The sequence below is a fragment of the Juglans regia genome, chromosome 2, assembly GCF_001411555.2.
Source record: "Juglans regia cultivar Chandler chromosome 2, Walnut 2.0, whole genome shotgun sequence".
Classification (NCBI taxonomy): Eukaryota; Viridiplantae; Streptophyta; class Magnoliopsida; order Fagales; family Juglandaceae; genus Juglans; species Juglans regia.
The window spans coordinates 27475259-27494759 of NC_049902.1; the positions used below are offsets into that span (position 1 = coordinate 27475259).

Sequence of the window (19501 nt, forward strand, 5' to 3'; positions counted from 1 at the left end):
GTCAAAATGGAAGGACATACTAGCATTATTCTTATACAAAAGTTTCTTTCTTCCCGACCAACAGCAACAGGTGCACGACTGATAGATAATGCGTATCCAGGAAATGAAAGAGACCCAAAAAAAATGTCTTCCAATGGTGTTTCATAAAACGTGCTAGCAACACTATATTAATGAGTGATCAAGTACAATCTGATTTCACATAAAAAGGATCTTGAACTTTGGCTCCCAACTTTATGCAAAGAGAAGAAGATATAATTACAGAGTGGGGCAGATCGTGTGGGCCGAATTGTATGTACTACATGAAAATCATTAAAAATTGCAACAAACTTTACACGCTTCTGTCAAACGCATTCATTCTCAACACTCCTTTGAAAGAGGTTCTCAATCCTACATCATACAAGTCAAAATGATGATTTATGGAGCGACTTCTACAGCCTTAGCTTCAAGAAAACACGTTTGAGACCCAGGAAAAAGGATCCAAAATCGAATTTCGGTAAGAAAAGCTTTAGGAAAAAGAATAATCCTGCTAGTTAGGGGTGATCTACCGCAGGTCCTGCTTGCTCTTGCTTCTTTTCATCTTTGCCTTGAACCTTGACTTGACAATGAGTGTCTGTACTGTATTTGCAAAGTTCACAACAGCCATTGTAACGAAAAGGATCCCACAAAAAAATACCTGCCAACAACAGATTTCCATCACTAAAATACTACTTCAGCACATGCAACAAAGTAATTTTCGACACCAATTACCTGCCATTCAGAAACAACCCCATTCAATGCGGTCCTGAGCAACAGTAGCCCCACATACGCCTCAAATCCCTAAATAAAGTTAACACACACAAATGCGACAAATAAACACATGTTAGGATGCTAACTTATTAAATTTTGTACAACAAAGATGAAAATTTCTTCAGAATGTTATAATCACGCAGGAAACCATGTTCATTGTTCATCTTGACATCTTTTTTTAGCACAAATTCGAATTGGTTCTTACCCCCCACCCCTACCAAATCCCCAAAACATAGATGCAGACAGGCACATGGAAAGAGGGCAAAAAAGGACTCAGTTGACCCAGCTTCAGCTGACAAAACTTTTAGGTCCCCAAAACAAGCCTTCTCACTGCAGCTGGGTATAGGTCATGCTGTATGTTTTTTTTTTTTTGATAGGTGGGTATAGGTCATGCTGTATGTTAGATTTCCACTTAGCAAATATTACATAATGCCAAGAAAAAAAAAAAAAAAACTTTTTTCATAAACACAAATGGTTGACTTGACTGTTCCAACAAACTATAGATTCCACTGATTGGTATGATTCAAAGTTCAACTAGCTCAATGGAAGACACCTGCAATCCACTTGAGATTTTAATTATCAATTCACAACAATGCATGTCATGCAAAACACATCAAGGTGTGAAAAATAAGTGGGTACATCAGGTTACGGGTTATATTCCTCTTCAAATGAATAATGCTAGAAACGTGCCTTGTTGCCTCAACACTTAATGGCACCTCATACTCTTTGATCGATCTGGACTACCCTCTCTTAGGAAATGATCATTTGATTGTATTTCCTTCGCTTATTTCTTAATAATAGTTTGAACTTTTGTATAAGGTATTTTCCGCCGCAAGTGAGGGTAATTAAATAAAATTGGGCTTCAACCTTTGTGTAAATCACCTGTAAAATAAAAAGTATGGGACACAAGAGCAACAGTTGGCCATCCACGCCAGCCGTCTCTCCCCAGACAACATCCATCCTCTTAGCCTGAAAATAACAGTAAAACAAAGATTGAAACCATATATGTTCACATATATATTGGATGCGAAGGCATTCCCAACATGCATAAATCACTCTATCTTTGATCTGTAATTAAAATAAAGATAAAATGGAGAATGAGTAAGACAGGCATATGTTTTAGATGCAGAGACAATTTGGAATGGCACCTTTCCCAATGCAATACGAGTGTAAAGTCTTTGGCGTTGATATCTATTTTGTAAAAGCATCGCAACTCCTTGCATCATAGCCCATTGTAGGAAAAGTTGAACCCCTCTCTGCACAAAATTTTACTGATAATTATGTACAGAGCAAATGTTATGGTTAGCACTTAAGCAAACAAGAATAAGTTAATAACCTGCTTTTGTGCACAATTTGGTTGTCCTTTAATCTCCCATGTGAGACTAACGAGGGCCATAACCATAGCACAGTAGTGATGGTATATCCACCTGTAAAATCAAACAGCAAGCGTCTAAACATTCAGAGGCTTTGCAACACAGCCAAAACAAAAGGTGACGCATTAAGGATGACATTGCTGATAAACTAGAACTCTATGCCATGCAATATAGAGTTGGTTTTTCTTTTCAGTTAAGGATAGCAAAATATTATAAGAAGAAACAGGTGAAGCCCTAATCAGAGGAAGCACACAAGGAAACCCCCTAAATATGAAGAAACACCATGTGAGCTCTAAAAGCTCCAGGTATTCACAACACCAAGAATAAAAGTCAGTGGAAATAAGCAAGATCAAATTAAAAAAGATCTCAGGAAAAGAAACTTCAGGCTGTGCATGTTTAATACTCTCAAAAAGTCCAATGGAACAGCTTTCACGTCTGAACTCAACCAAGCTCAACCTCAAAGAGAGTTCAACCATTATGTTTTGAGCCAAAAAAGGGGGCTTCAGACCAGTTAGTGTCATTGACATCAGTACATAATAATACTTAACCTAAAACTTCTAATTCCTTGAAAGCCTCGAAATCATCTCATCCTCGCTATATCTTCATGGCCTTTCTCAAACATAGAAAAAATAAGAAAAGATACCCACCCTTTCCAACTCCCAATGTTTCACTGCTTTAGAAATCGTGGATTCCAACCAAAATATTTTGGCATAAGCCAAAACTTTGACAACATAAATTCGAACATTCTTTACCAAGAATAACTTGAGATAACCAACACATAACAAGAAAAACATACATGTACCGAGTAATGTAGTAGGCCTGATAGCCGCACACAAAGTGAAGTTTGTTTAGAAACCTTCTCAATTAACCCCTTTGATTCAAGCCTTTGAGGTCCAGACTTTGTATGAGGGCCTCAAAACTTGTCAAATTTCTGAAAGTTGAGTCAATTAATCCAAAAGTTGAGCCATGCACGGGATGGCTAACTTTCTCAAAGGTACAATTTACCTCCTGCACCATTTATACCACAATGAACACAATTGAACAGCTTTATTGTCTGAACTCAACCTAATTCAAACATAGAGCTTAATCCATTAATTCTTGAGCCGAAAGTTCTGAGGAAGTATCTAAAACCCAAACATCATGCCAAAACCAAAATCAGACCATCCCAACATCGAATCTAACATACTGGGAAACACATCCAAACCTCTCCTCACCCCTTTCGAATACTAAACCCCATGTGAACTTTCACTTTGTAAGATTTTTTTCACATCAAGCCAGAGCGATGGCAATGGCTACTGGTGATCTTACTTCTAATGTTACCCCCGCCATCCTCCCTTCCAAAGGAAGATCCACACACACATAATAGCATCCTGTATTGTAATTTGCGGTCACATTATATCCATTTACATGCTAGATGCAGCATATCTACAGATATAGCACAGATTTTTCCTTCAACCTTCATTGTGGGGGCCACACCTAGTTAAATCTCTTGGCAAAAGCCAACATGCGAAAGATTTGAACAAGCTCCACAATGAATAGTTTGAAATAACCAAGACAGAAGAATATTTTTTTAATAAGTGAGTCAATTTTATTAAAAGCACAATTGAGCAACCGTAGTACATGGTATACAGAGAGGTGCTTAGCTAGGATATCAGATCCGGATGATTGGAAAAGGCCAGATATAAACCAACCCAACACCCAGACATAAAAGTTTTTTAGCACCGTGAATCTAAGCTCATCCCTCATCTTCTTACAATCTTCAAAGTTCCGAGCATTACACTCCTTCCACATGCAGCACATTACACAAAAAGGAATTATCCACCAATCTTCCAGCAATCATTGACCTACATTCTGACCTCTTCAGCAAGCTAATGACTCCTACTACCCTTTGGGGCATCACCCATTCACCAAAACAATGAAAAACCCAGAATGCAGCAAGAAACGATTAATTATTTCTCCGCTCCTCTTGCACATACAGCATCAATCCATCACTAAGATTCTCCTCCTCAAATTATCCATAGTTAGAATTCTCCCTTATGCAGCTGGCCCAAGGAAAAAAGCCACCTGTGATGGGATTTTCTTCAGCCAAATGCTTTTCCAAGCAAAATAGGTACCCACGGGTGACAGTGTAAGATCAAAAGTTTTACCCAAAACTTCCATTTTTGGACGAAACCCAAGAGATCCTATCCTCATCAACACCTCTCATCCTAATAGATTACAAAAGGATGATAACTTACTTGTCCTTTTGCTTCTGTAGATTGTAAGAGAATCCTTCACACCAGACAACTTACATTACTAAGCTAGATGCTTCATGGCTTGATGATTTTCTTGTGTGGATGTCTCCAAAGGCATTTGGATGCTGTTGAAAGTTTGCAAATGGGTGTTACCCCTGATGATCAGGTCATGACCTATCAGTCTTTTAGCTTATACTTTTTTCTAGTATTATTATGAAATTTCGAGGCAATCTTTTTCTAAATAGATGCATTTTCCTAACAAATGATTGCTTTAGATCAGGCTTACTCACATCTATGACATTAGACTTTGATCCACAAATTTGTTTCTCAATGGTCTCTCTCTCTGATGGTCTTTTCAGTAATTCTCATGAGTAAACACTAGCATTCTGTGTCGTTTCACGTTGGTATTCATTGTTTAGGTGTTAGTGGTCTCAAATGGGTCTTCTCAACCAGGTCATGATTAGTTGGAAGTTTTCTTGGCATAGGGGAAACTCTCAGTAGAAAGCATCAATGAGAGGAGCAGGGGTGTTGTCCATTTAGTTTCTCGAGAAAAAACTAGCACAATTAGCTATTGTCATACATGGAAATCCTCTTTAAGGGGGAAGGAGTGGAATAGTTTTCAAAAGATACTTGGCTCCTGCAGATATGGAGGTGGTCAAATGGGTTCCAATGGGGTGGCAATTCATGTTCGCGAGTCGTGTTTGTGTCGTTTCAAGTCATGAGTATCATACTATACGAGTCAACCCGAACATGACCCGTTTAATTAAACGGGTTAGAACCTAAAATCCTAACACGACCCATATAAATAACAAGTGACAGGGCATGATCCGCTTAACCAGTGTAATAATTAACTTTTATTGGGCTAACTTGGACACAACCCATTTCAACCCGTTTCTCATAAATGGGTTGAGCTAACCCGTATATTTGTTTTTTAACCCAATTAATATAATTTCATATGATACAAGGATTACAATATAAATCACTCACAATTAATTCACAAACCACATCTGGGCCCATATTCCAAAAGGATTAGTCAATAGTACAACTGGCCCCCATAAATTCATCATAAATCGCACGAACTTCTCTTTCCCAAAAACACGGGATCTCATTCACCACCTATACTCACTACAGTGTAACACAATCTCCCCCTTAAATTCTCAATGTCCTTGTCAAACCATTCTATCATAGGTGACACGACTCAAGTCCCACACTTCTGCTTGAAATTAACTCTAATGCCATTTGTAATAGCTAAATGAAGCCTCAAGCCACATCTAGGCCCATACTTTAAAAGGACTAATCGATGGTACAATTGGAGCCCCATAGAATTATTATAAAGAATAAGCACTTCTCCCTCCTATGCAACATGGAATCTTGTTCACCACCTATACGCACTATGGAGGATCACAGTCACGGTTGTGCAACAAACATCTGTGCTGAAAGGGTGTGAACTGTGTCCAAAACTCAAAAATCTGTATAGGGGCAGAGTAGACAATCCCAATGCGAGCAGGTCTGAGGGATTAGGTGGAATACAAGATGAAGAAAAGAAGCGTATAGGATTTACAAACACCATCTGATCATTTCACTAAAGTTGCTTCCAAATATTATGCTGAGGGGATGCCAGACCTAGAGACCTTGCAACATACAATGCTCTCTGCAAAGAATTAAGTGGACAAGATAAGGGAGTAGGTTGAAAGTATTTTTAAAAATCTGGAAATGGGCCTGGTGCTACTCATGTCGAAAATGAAAGGCTAGTTGGCCTCATTGAGTAAATGAGTCATGTACCTTATCCCCACCAGCCCATCAATACAAAAGACCCGCTTGTTGGCTGTGGTTAGCAATCCCAAGTGGGTACATCATTTTAAAAAGGCCAGGCCCAACCTCAATTGGAGAATAAAGTCACACTATATAGGCCTGAAAACAGCATGTAAAACTTCAAACTCAAAACTAAAAATTCAAAAACCAAAGCGAGCAAATGAAGGGACAATGATGGCTAGTTTGCTTCCAAACTATCTCATTCAACCACTTTGATTCATGCTTAGAGTTTCCGACTAAGCTTTTAAGCCTATATACTTGTTAGGTAGCTAAAAGCTGAGTATATCAATCCAAATCAACTTTGGGATTGAATGAACTCAAAACTGTCAGCCAGTTATGACAGTATCTAATAATTTAAACCAACCATTGACCATGAATCAATATGCACGAAACAAACAAAATCAGTGGCAACCCCTTCATAACACATTCAGGATGTAATGGAATGAAGAAAAAAATATTTGACGTCAGACTTGAGACGAGAGAGATCATAGTGGGACAAGAGACAAAAAATTTGGAAAAGTGCATGAAGGAAGAGATTTGCTTGATACCCTCTAGTCCTCCAAACCACAAGTACAAATAAGAAAGAAAGACTTTTTAACAAGAGCAATTTTATTATTAATGACAAGTGCATGGCTTTCAGTGGTGAATAAAGAAAAAATGAAAAAAAAAAAAGCAGCTTGTCAAGAGAATACAGCCTATTTCTGAAAAGTCTAGGTGGATTGATCAAGTATCTCAAATATAACACATGCTGACAGCTCCCCCCAAGACATATCCAACAACCCTGAATACTGACCCAAATGGAGGCCTTGCACTGAAAGAACAAAAGAAATTGGCAAATTGGGGGGTCACCAAGACATAAATCAAAGACCTCACTACAAAACAAGGGCCCCTAATCATGTTTTGGTGGACCACTAGTCCCAAATGACCAACCATATATATCTATCATATCACATACTTACAAACCACCCCAAAACAAAAAATTGCAGACAACCAGCAAACCTGATTTAAATACAGGCCTCACACTTGCAAAAAGAGACTAATTATCCAAATGGGGTAAGAACCAAGACAAATCAAAGATCTCGCTGGTCAAGTAATAGTCTACATTCGTGAAGTATGATTTCCAAAAGCTTAAATTTAAGGACCTGGGCTAACTACTTGTCAAGCCTACCACTTTTTTTATAATTAAAAAAAATAAAAAATAAAAAGTGGTAGGCTTGTCAAGCCTACCTCTAGCTAACAACTTAAGCTAAAACCAGAAATACATTCAATCACTTCAGTATAAATGTTCTATGTCGATTCTTGATAACACATTGATTCTAACATATCTTTTCATAAGTCAACCCGAGTCAAGCATCATCAGTTCTACCAACAACATCACAGGATTGGCCTACAGAAACAAACATTTAGGCTGTGTTTGGGTTCAGATCACTCCACTACTATTCAATATTTTATCATTACTTTTCACTACTATTCAATATATTATCACTACTTTTTCACTACTATTTACAAATTATCTGAGATCATCTCACTATCCAAACGTAACCTTAGCCTGGTACCTACAACATTAGAGGTGTACCCAATCAATTTAATGGACTACGTCTCAACAAAACAAACAGCACAGTTAAACCAGATTACATGTCTGTATCATAACTATAAATCTGTATAAAACCCCTATGATGGGAAACTACCACAATAGGTTTGGCCCATCTGCCTTCCTTTTGTCACTAGAATTTGGATTCACAAGGTTATACCATCACAACCTTCCTTTTGCCACTAGAATTTGGATTCACAAGGTTCTACCATCACAACATAGAATTCATAACACATAGTTAATATTTAATTCCACTCAATGCATCACAAAAGTAACATGCATTAACTTTTGCATACAGCTCAAAAAAACATAAAACACAAGAAACATGTTTCGAGAGCGGATGAATATGATAAAACCAAGCCCATTTCTAAGGAAAATTTCAAGGGCAGGAAAATCTGTAGGCGTATTTACCATGGACGAATATCACTTCCGTTCACTCTCAAAATGTTTTCTCGCAATGCCAAACCAGTGTAGAGGAACAAAAGCCAAGCCTGACAAAGTATGGTCCATGTTAAATCACAAACAAATCTTCAAAACCAGAGGTGGACAATTTTTCAGGAGATACCTGGTACAGCTGAACAGGAAATGCTGGCAGGCACCCATTCCAAATCCAAGATCTTAGAATAAGTAGAATTGATGGGAAAAGGAGAAACAGAAGGGCGGTTCTATCCTGAACCAAAGAGAGAAAAATAGAAATTTATGCGAGTTAAGCTTCTTCAAGAGTCACACAAAAGTACAGTTACCATATGTTCAGGTTCGAGATACATTAAAAATGCAGAAGAAAGATGATAGAAAAGTTTGGTAGTACTCCAACAACCAGTAGGAGAAGTTTTATGTGTATAAAGGTGAACTCAAGCTCTGCTGGAATAGATCAATCACACGATGATGGATGAAAAGAAATGAAGATTGCGTTCTTTTGAAATATCGTACTTTGAAAGAGGATATATCATGCAAACATATTTTAAACATAAGAAAAACACGTGATGCGTTTAAGAATAAACAAGAAATGAGACTCGGGAGATAGATAGAAGCAATACTCTGTAACTGTTGTACTCCTCTTTAACCTTCAACTGAACGTCTTTACGAGAGGCACGCACATTAATTGGACCCAGAAACATCCTCAGAAACCCGCCTGCCCTCATACCATATCAGAACAAAGAATCAAATTGGGATAGAAATTAACAGACTTGAACTGAATTCATACTACTACTAATGAAAATATAATATAGGGAGGAAAAGAGAACAAAATGGGTAAAGCACCCTCAGTATTGCCAGAAAGGAAGGAAGCGGCGTCCCCATCAACCATGATACATCTCGCTCTCTCCAATTCTTCTTGGAGCTGTTCAGATAGGGTAATAAATAAATAAATAGTTTCAATCGAATCAAAGATTAAAAACCCAAACAATAAAATTTAAAACCAATCCAAGACGAATCCGATCCAATTGAACGGTGAGACATGAAGAGGCGCGAGACAAAGAGGAAAAGAATTGCCTTGTCGGCTAACTTAGGATCGATAAGGTTATGGGAGAGCAGAGAACGTAGCAACGAACGGAGGCGGCGGATGGAAGAGTCGAGGGAAAGAGCGCGGTGACGAAGAGTTTGCTCATCGGAAGAGCTCTTGGAAATGAAAGACGCGGCCGAATCTTGGAGCTCCTTCGCCTGCTCCACCACTCTCCCGACTTCTTCCCCTACATTCTTCGCCGAATCCTCCAACCCAGCCTTCGAGTCCGCCATCTCTTTTTCTCTTCTCAGCCCAACCCAATTCTTTTCTCTTACGTATACGTATTCAACAATTCACAAAACCACACCACACGGCATCAAAAAAGGAAGGAAGCAAAGAAAATCTTCCTGGCTTTTTCAACTTCTACGCGCTTGCTTTTCTCGAGTTGTGCCTTCGTTTTCTTTTGAGGAACTGAAAGCTTGGACTGGAGGTGGAGAATCAGAACGCAATACCCACCACCGCTTTGTTCACAGTGTAATAGTAGATTTGTGTTGTGTAGCCAAAGCCAAGCCAAACCAAACCAACTCCCCCTACACCTTTCTTTTGTTTTACTTCTCCTCCTTAAATATGAACCATTTTTCATACTTTTCCTTTTTGGGTATATATGTAAATGGGAAGATCATGCTCTCTATTTGATGGTCCAATGTATTGAGGTAATATTACATTCGGTTTCTATTATGTGTAATATCTATATTTCTCTAAATTTGAAAAGAGAATCGAAAATAGTTTCTATCTCATTGACGATATTCAATATTCTAATACATAACAGCAAAAAAAATAAATATACTAATACAGTTCTTTAAACAATATAAAAAATGTGATGAGACTCGACAAAAACCTATAATACTTGTCACAATGGTGCAAGTAGAATAGAGTAGTTGATTCAGTCGATCGATCTAGCGCTTAACGAACACTTTTGGTTAGCTTGTTGCAATGAGATACCGAGACATAAGAATTGTAGCTTTTTAGACTGTTGTTATCGAGAATTATTGCAAGATAGAAATGTAGATTTAGAATAGAGCTTTAGCAACAGCCAAGTCTAGAGGGAAATTATGCTCATTTACATTCATGAATAACTTTCATGGATAACATAGAGAACCCCTACTTCCTTTGCCACTAGTAAAGGAGTAGCTCGACTCATGTCTCTAGGGAGGAATAAGATAGATTGATATAAAGAACTAGACCAGTTAAAAATTATCTAACACATTGGGTACAAGATAATTGTATCAATATGTGAGGTCTATACATCGACAATGCTGAGATATGGTGATTCGAAAAAGGAGAAGGAATGTGAGGAAAGGAGAGGAAATCACCGTACTAACTCCTAAACTCATATGTAGAGTTGTAATCAAATCGAGCTACAATTCAACATTTGACCCAACTCAACTTGTTTATCATTTTTTGTTAGAAATTCTAAATTTTAAAAACCTAAAATAACAAATAAAAGAAAAATAAGATAATATTCTTATTCACAATATACAATTAGATAAAAAGAATCGTTCCTACAACAATAATCATTTATGACTATTCACAACTACAATTAAATGGTTATTTGCTCTTATCTTACTATAACCATTTTTTCTTTTTCTATGCAAAAGGGGAGGCGGGGGCAATTATTGTAGCTCCTCACCGCTGTAGAATATTCAGTTTTAGTTGTAGCTACTGCCCCAAGGGCAAGCTTGTCACCACAACATCTCCAAAGTATCCAATTGGTCTAAAATCTAATTACATGGCCTAAATGTCAGGCTTTACTACTACAAGTGGTTTCAACTTATGTCCTGACTCAAACTCCTGACCTTGAGCCATGGAATATCAACTCGTACTAACTGGGCTACCACCTTGGTGGTTTGCTATAATCATTTATACTTGTATAAGATATTATTATATTGATAATATTTCTACAATTATACTTATAAATAGTGAACTATATGTATCACAATATACATATATATATATATATATATATTACATGTGTATTCATCATAATTGCTACATGTACCACATATATAGTGAGATAGTATATACATATTAATGAGATGTATTTTTCTATAAGAATATATTTGTGTGTTAATATACGAGCGAACTAATAAGTCGGTATTTGAAAAGAAAGTGTAGAGAGAAAATTCGGTCCCAAGAGCCTTATGCTACCCCCACTTTGCCCCGTGGAGGCTGGAGCTTAGAACTGACCATTACTCTCATATTAAATGTTTAATATATTAATTTTGAATAATGTTAAATATAGTCTTAAAATTTGTAATATATCAAAAGAAGTGTGCGAATTTGCACACTTTAAAAATACAAGTTTTAGACAGAGTATGGATTTATAAACTCTATCTTGGACAAGATTGTGCTATCTGTCAGACAGTGGTCTGTAGAAGTTTGCAACATGAACTAGACTATATCAGTCACAGTTGTGTACTGAAGAGCTATGAATATTGTAATTAACTTGTTATGTATATTTCAGATCAAAATTATAATATCTGTTATTAATTAGTACACCATATTTTATCAAAAAATAAAAATAAAAATATCATTTCTCATCGATCTTAATTTCCAAAATTCTTAATTAATGTTACATTAATTTACTTTCATTCTTTATTAATATTGAATCAACCATGGTACATCTTGCTTAAAAAATGGCGGCTATGGCATTAAGTCCCTTATTTAATATTCGTGAGTATGGTAGGGAACCGAAACCGAATCCTTCGACTCGTTCGCATATTCCCCATTGAACAAGTCCACAAACTATACCAACCTTGACGTCATTCTTTTTTTACCCAAAAGCAAAGTCGATGAACATTAACTCCTAAAATCACAGAACACAAGAAAAACATAAACAAAAATTGTTACAGTGTCTTGACAGAAAGAGCCCTTGGAATCCAATGAAGAACTGCAGAAAATGATTGAGATTTCCACTACCACTCACTTCTTGTGGATGACATTCCTTTGTATGTCAAGTGGATCTTAACATATATGTAGAAAAAATGTTAAATAAATAAATAAATAATGCCATCTAAAATATGTTGCAATAGGTTAAGAAGTTATAGAATTACAAATAAATAATAAAAATAAATTTACAGTTTAATATACTGCATCAAATTATGTTAAAGCAAAAGTTATGATTTAAGTTGCGTTTAGATATTGAACTGAGTTTAATTTTCTATGAATAATAGTAAGTTAAGATGATAAAGTGAGTTCTAAAATCTACTTAAAATAAGTTTATATGTATTTATGAAAAATTATAAATGATTGTAAATCTCAAGTATAAAGAGTTGAGTTAAAAAATATCTAAATCTAAACCGAACTCAGTTGAACAGAACGCAGTCAAAAATACAAACCAGACCTTAAAATATTTGTATTGAAAAAGGTGGAAAGTATGCTAAATACATTCCCTTTCGCAAGCAATTGCTGATGTGATGTCTGTTGAATTACCTCGTTTCCAAGTTAGGCGTAACTATAGAATTGGGTGGGGGGAGTAGATTGAGTTTGGAGTTGCTGATGCAATACGTACCTTAGAAAGATTGATTTCATGTGTCTATATTTCTCTCTCGCTCGCTCTAGACTCTACAATTTGGAAAGAACTTTTCGGTTTAGATTCGCAATCCATCTCAACTCATCTCAATACTATTTATTACTATTCATCAACTTTAACTCACAAATCTCACTATTATTCACAACTCATCTTCAAATCCAAACGAATAAATCTCAATCTATGGGGGGTAGTGGAGAATGGGAAGTTGGGTGTTTCCGTGCTAAATTTTACTAGCCATGAATTGCCAACTCAGTACGATACTGAATTCCCAGGTTTAATGGTAGTGTGAGCTGAGGTGAAATGCAATTGAATTAATTATAAAAAAATAATCAAGCAAGACAAGCAGTGGTTTGTGCAGGCTGAAGGGGAAGTGTGGAACACTAAAATGAGTCAAAAAGGTTCAATATCCTTTGCTCTTATATTGTAAGAGCAATACTATTTGTATTTGTAGTACAATTGCCGCCTCGTTCCTACCGGTTTCAACTTGTAATATACTGCTATCAGTTCCCAATATTGGAACCACAACGCCCACTCCACCATACTAAAGACCTGTGCATTCCCACTAAGCCAGTAATAACATGCACCTGGAAGAAGATGACTACTATAATGAAAAGAATACACAAAGGAAATACTTATCTCCTCCAATTACATGATGGGTAAGCAAAACTAACCTTTTTCTCTTTTAATAGAACAGTATGATGGCAAAAATTCAAGTCTAGTAATTCCCAAAGGAGAAAAGAATAGGGACTAGCTTTGTTTTTTAGTAGCTTCACCAGTCCAGTAGGTTTTGACAGCAACAAAATTTTCTCAAGGGTCCGCTTTCGTGGTCCATAATCCGGCTCTTCCATCTCATCCCGTCAGTTAATGAATCTTCACGAGAACCTCAACCGTATCCCGAAATATAACTGTCCCTTCTGGCCTCAGAATCCTATCCATTTCTATTAGAATGTCGGCTATGTCGCACCTTCCATACAGACACACAAATTCAACCACAATATTTTTAAATTACAAGACCGAAGATCATTGAGCATAGAGTGTGCAATTGTGCATCAGTATGTAAAAAATTTACCTGTCTTGATATATGCTGAACAAACCGCCTGCATGAATGAGGTCGTATGTTCTTGGATACGTCGAGAATGCCTCACACCAATCCTGGTATGTCCCAATGAAACCACGCTCATATATCACACCTAGAGTGTCCTGGTTCGAATTGGCAGGAATCACATTCATAACCCACACAGGGTACTTCATCAAGGCTGCAGCAAAACCACCAAGGTAGGCATTCATGTCCATTATGTTCCTGTATCGTCCCTTAGATAGGGGAATGATCCCATTGTAATGTGTCACCCTGTCTTTCCATAGTTCATTGTCCTCACGAAATTTCTCAGTAGTAATGCCTGGTATTGAGCCACTAATAATTCTAGGAGGGATGGCATATGCACGCTGGGGCCACTTCTCCACTGCTCCACCAGCAACTTCATCTGAGCTGCTTACCTCTGGTAGTGGGGTTATGCAAGTTTCCATGTTTCTGTACCTTTTCAGCACAAACAATGCAAATGGAAATGAAGTCAACCAGTAACCACGATAGTTTTTGTGTTATCAAAGTAATGAATGATTGCATGAAAGATGCTGTGGGAGTACCAAGCGGTGTCTGGATTGTCTGACTGGCAAATATGCGGCGTTTTATAAACCTTCCTACTCTTAATGCATTCAATGTGGTTGATGGGCTTTTGCCAAATTGCAAGATCGTGATTTTCAATAACTTTCTTCCAGCACAGGCGCTTGGCAACATCCTCAATTGAATCTTGCTCTTGTTTTAAATCTTCTTGAGTTCTCTCCCATCCTCTCCAGTGTTTCTTCCAGTAGATAGGAGGGCCAGAAAGAATCCAGTAACCACCAGGCCTTAGAACTCTGTCCACTTCAATTAGATACATACCATCTGTAAAAACCGAAAGATCTCAGACAAATACCTATTATTCTTACCACAAGGGTAATGAGGATGTTTGATGAGCCATACTCCTTTTGCAATTTGTAATTGGTAGGCATGAAGGATAATTTGTTTTACTCATTGCCTGATTATTTAAGAAGTAAATTGACAAGATGCATGAACTCTTACCATATTTCTGCCAGGGAATCAAGCAACGGGAACAATGAGCCATATCAAATGCCCTCGCTGGGTAAGGAAGCCTCTGTGACGCCATGATGCCAATCATAGCAGGAACTCCCCGCTCCAATGCAAACTGGACCTGAGCTTCGTGTGTGTCCCTTGGTGCAAAAGACATTGCCAGGATGTCCCTCCTCAGCAGGTAAGCACCCCAACTTGCTACCTTAATACCCACAGCCAAGACAAGGCACAGGGGAAAACATGTTAGCAAATTGCATGCCGTCTAATATACATTTGAAAGTCACAATTTACAACAAAAGACAGGTAGCTTATATATATGGCATAGTGTGGGAGTCGTTGGCCAATGTGGAGATGCCATCCTACATCATTGGCCGTCACAAGAAGTAAAAATAGTTAAATTGAAATATCGAGTACTTACACCACAGCCAGTATCTATTGCAGTTCTGATACTTCCACCTCTGAGAGGAATGAGCTCGTTGATGTCATCAATATATGCATCAGCTCCACGGGGAAACATGGTACCTCCTCCGGGAAATCTGAAACGGTCACCGTCGACTTGAATCCAATTCTGAATAGCCTTCTCAATGCTGAGCTCTCTATGAGGTATATTGTCATACCAGGCATAGTCTCGGCTCTGAGGCCACTTGAAAGGAGTCTTATATCTTGGTGGAGCAGGTACAAGGCAACGGAGAAGTTCTTCCTTTTTGGGGCAATGCCGCTCTCTGTATTTCAACATGTTCCGATCGAATTTCCTTCCCCTCACTGGATCTTGGCAAGGAGTGTACTCACTAAAGGACATATCACAAGGTGGGAACTTCTGGGCTCCCACGGATTTGTTGATCTTAACTTGATGATGACTTTGGAAGTCCAATGCAGATGAAGACATCGATGACGGTAGGCTGTTGCCTTCTGGAGGCGACCCATTATCACAACTGCCTTTATCGAAGACCTCGGCTCGATTTGTGGGGGAAGAAGTATTCTGCCAAGCCCCAAAAATGTAGGACAAAATGCAGAGGGCACTAACCCCTAGGATCCAAGTGAGGCGCTTCCTCTTGGAATCCAGATGATGAAGCTTTGGGGATCCACTGTACTCCTTCGCCATTTTTACTTCTGCCAAAAAAAAAAAAAAAAAAAGGAAAAAATTAGAACAAACAAAAAGAATCTCAAGAGAAATTCATTCAATTGTTCACTTTTCTTCAGAAAAAAAGATTTGAAACAGAGGAAGCTGCAATGCTACCATGAACTAAGGAAGTATTGTAGGGTTAATAATTCTCTCGAAAATAGGCAACAGGCAGAATATTTCTTTCATAATAACACCCTCTTGTCACCTTGCAATTTTTCTTCTCTTTTGAAAAGCAAAACCAGAAATGAAGAAAGGAATCGATTAGTGGGTTAAATCACAAAAAGAACGAAAATCACAAGCTCATTTCACGTTCTACCAACTCCATAATAAAGGGAAAAAAGAGAAATCAAGAGAAAAGAAGAAGACGCTTCGCAGGAATATGGAGGTGACAAAGCAGAGGAAACAGCAACAGGTATAGTCAGTCAGGGAAGAACTAATAATGCAAGGCACTCCTAAAACCCACTATCTAGATTTCAAAGAGAAATGAAGTCGAAAACGCAAAAACAGTGGGAAAAGAACGGTTCAAAACATTAAAGACTAAAACTTTAAAGACAAAAATAACGTAAAATGTCAAGTAACATTAGATCCCACTACCAACTAAGCTGCTGAAGCGGGTAAGGAACTGAAAACATTACGAAGTAAAAAAAAAAATCGACACTAATAACAAAGGAAAGCAAGAACTTAAAAAAAAAATAAAAAAAAACTCGAAATGTACCTCTTTCCAACGAAAGAAACCAAAACCCAAAAACCAGTTCTTCAAACTTTATAAAGCTCTAACCAGAAATGAACTTTGCAGAAACCCTTTTTCATTGTTTTCCCATATTTTTCTATTGCTATAAACCCACAAAAAAACGCCTCCCTGGATTCGCAGGGAAAGCCACAGGAAAGATCCATCCAAGTTGTGGATCTTTAAAACATTAAGAAGATCAGAGAAGAAGCACACCTGATGTTGATTATCAGCTAAAGACTCCCAGATTCTGCTAGTGAAATGTTATTGTTACGATGCGAAGTACACATGGAACTCCTTGGTATTCGAGTTTTCTCCCTATTTTTCCTTTTGTTTTAAGAGTTATTAATTAATAGCTACAAATTATAAAACTTGAAGAGGAAACATGAACGAAGCTTGGAAGGGGGTATAAAAGGAGGCAGCCAGCTGCCAGATAGAGAGAAAGAGGGAGAGGCTTAAAAGATCAGAGACTCGAGTAATGGGTAACACTAATAGGAAGGTGGAAAGCCTCCGCCATTACAGGAAGTGTTGAGTGGCAAGTATACATATACATACATGCATGTACTTCAAAGAAATAAGAAAAAAAAAGTGGGTCAGGAGTACTGTTTTCTATCTACTCTTTTGTCTTTCGCTCAAAAATAACGGGAGAGAGGAAATCATGGATTTAGTCTACAAGAAAATATGGGCTAACGGCATTGTATTTGTAAGAGTATTTGAAGGAGACTGACCAGCCTCATTTTGCTCCCAACCCTAAATTTCTCTTTATTCCATGCCATTTTCATTATAGTCGAATAATATTATATACAATCGTAAAATATATAAATATTATACAGTTACTTTAAAAAAAAAAATCAATTGTTAAAAAATTAATTTCTTTTTAAATAAATTTTTTATTTATTTATTTTTTTCAAAACGATTACAAATATATCATACGTATTATTTCTCCCGATGATTGTAGTCATATCTCTGATGTGCTTTAACTTATCTATTATTCCAAACACCTTATTCTGTTTATAAGTTTTGCCGTATGATATCAGTCATAAGAAAAGAGAAAAAAACACGACGACTCTTGAATGTCACCAGTACTACGCTGACATTACCTTCGACATGTTAAAGAGTATAATTTTCTCAACCACTTAACAAAGAAAATTACAATTAGAATATGTTAGATCAATCAATATAATTAAAAATGAAGAAAAAAAAAACCCATTTCTTATTTTTCACTTGAAACACACAATTTCTATTTTGGGTTTCACATAAAAAAAAAATTATAATATTATTAAAAAATACTTCTTTAATTATTAAATAAAAATAAAAATATCTCGATAACCAAGCAGAACTAGAGAAGACGAGTAACTTTTTCCCTGCATTAAATTCTCCCAAATAGTTCGGTGAGTCCGCATTTGATATTCATAAAATCTGGGATCTTCAGTGTAAAATTAGTGTCTAGTGAGGCGTTTGTACAGCGCAAGCGGGACATGCAATGCAGAAACCCCCGGCCACGACTACGTGGACAACAGTCACAACATGTCAGACAACTGAAATGAATATCTCAGATGAAGTTTGTGAGTTCCTGCACTCGGGTTGTAGAATTTCTTATGAAAAATTCAGGTGTATACTGCATACACTTCTGAGATTAATCGGCACTTTGTTTCGGATAATCCAATTTCTATATAATATATATATATTGAATTTTTTGAATTTTCTGCTTCAATTTAAAAAAAATTGACAAAATAAGTTTTGCATGTAAAATTATAAATATATATAATACTACCACGGCTCCTTATAAATAGGTAAAACTCCTTATTATTTTAAATTTTTACTATTATTCATAAAATATTTTATTATTATATTTATAAATTATTTTTCTACTATTCACATGTATGCTGAGATATTCTTCCAAACGAGTCATGAGATTACATGCAACTTTGCTCTACAATATCACTGTTGTTGAAGTTGAGTTAGGCTTCGTTTGGATCATTAATTATTTTCAACTCATCTCAACTCATTATTATAAGTTTTTCAAATCTTAACATAAAATATAATAAATAATTTAACTTTTTTAAATTTTTAAATAATAATAATATTTTATCATCTCAACTCAACTTACTTCAATATCCATACTCACCCTTAGAGCGGAGATGCTAGATCCTAGAGAAACCAAATTCGGATTAGCCTCAGTTGTTTTCAACTTTCAAGAGAATTGGCCAAAGACATTTTCCACCGAATGCTAAGCTTCCTCTTTCACAAAAGGTCAAAGTTTACCTCAAAGTCAATAACTAATCCAAATTTGCAGCAAACAGGAGATGATGTATGCCACTCAGAAATTTCATTGGATTAGTTATTGACTTTGAGGTAGATCTAGATAGGGACATACAAAAGGAGTAGGGGTGGTCTTTAAAGTCCCCAAAAGATCTGAAAAACAAGTGTTTCTGTACCTTCCATCTTCCCAATATCTCTCATTCAGCTCTTCAAAAATAGTTTTTGGTACAAGTTGGGAAATATTCCTAGCCCCATATCCCATATTAGAGGTGTAATCGTTGGATACGTTTTAGTATCGAATTGGTATATACAGTTTTGAGATTTAAAAAATCGATATCTTATCAGTTATACTTTAATTTCAATTTTATCAATTCTCATTAGGTTTCAACCCATTTTTTTTTATATATTATATTAAATAGCATATTAGAGTGATTG

At 36.8% G+C, this 19501-nt stretch overlaps 2 protein-coding genes across 2 annotated transcripts; both read right to left on the reverse strand.

Moving 5' to 3' along the window:
• Nucleotides 1–134: 134 nt before the first annotated feature.
• On the reverse strand, nucleotides 135–9844 carry LOC109009040 (transmembrane protein 120 homolog). The gene is made up of 10 exons (XM_018989372.2): nucleotides 9288–9844; nucleotides 9057–9135; nucleotides 8834–8928; nucleotides 8362–8466; nucleotides 8208–8287; nucleotides 2123–2213; nucleotides 1935–2042; nucleotides 1669–1755; nucleotides 748–816; nucleotides 135–673 (listed from the first exon to the last, which is right to left on the reverse strand). The coding sequence occupies exons 1-10, from the start codon at nucleotides 9528–9530 to the stop codon at nucleotides 542–544; spliced, it is 1089 nt and encodes a 362-aa protein (XP_018844917.2). The 5' UTR covers nucleotides 9531–9844; the 3' UTR covers nucleotides 135–541.
• Nucleotides 9845–13215: 3371 nt separating this feature from the next.
• On the reverse strand, nucleotides 13216–17412 carry LOC109009042 (probable methyltransferase PMT18). The gene is made up of 6 exons (XM_018989378.2): nucleotides 17021–17412; nucleotides 15373–16064; nucleotides 14946–15156; nucleotides 14471–14768; nucleotides 13899–14363; nucleotides 13216–13793 (listed from the first exon to the last, which is right to left on the reverse strand). Exons 2-6 carry the CDS (start codon nucleotides 16054–16056, stop codon nucleotides 13691–13693), a joined length of 1761 nt encoding a protein of 586 aa, XP_018844923.2. The 5' UTR covers nucleotides 16057–16064; nucleotides 17021–17412; the 3' UTR covers nucleotides 13216–13690.
• Between the last annotated feature and the right edge of the window lie 2089 nt (nucleotides 17413–19501).

Coding starts and splice junctions, on each gene's coding strand:
- LOC109009040 (XM_018989372.2), bottom strand. CDS start 9,530: ATGGCGGACTCGAAGGCTGGGTTGGAGGATTCGGCGAAGAATGTAGGG. Junction 1,756..1,934: donor CTCGTATTGCATTGGGAAAG/GTGCCATTCCAA, acceptor TGTTATTTTCAG/GCTAAGAGGATGGATGTTGT. Junction 817..1,668: donor CCATACTTTTTATTTTACAG/GTGATTTACACA, acceptor AACTTTATTTAG/GGATTTGAGGCGTATGTGGG.
- LOC109009042 (XM_018989378.2), bottom strand. CDS start 16,056: ATGGCGAAGGAGTACAGTGGATCCCCAAAGCTTCATCATCTGGATTCC. Junction 15,157..15,372: donor CAATAGATACTGGCTGTGGT/GTAAGTACTCGA, acceptor GTGGGTATTAAG/GTAGCAAGTTGGGGTGCTTA. Junction 14,769..14,945: donor GATTCCCTGGCAGAAATATG/GTAAGAGTTCAT, acceptor CGGTTTTTACAG/ATGGTATGTATCTAATTGAA.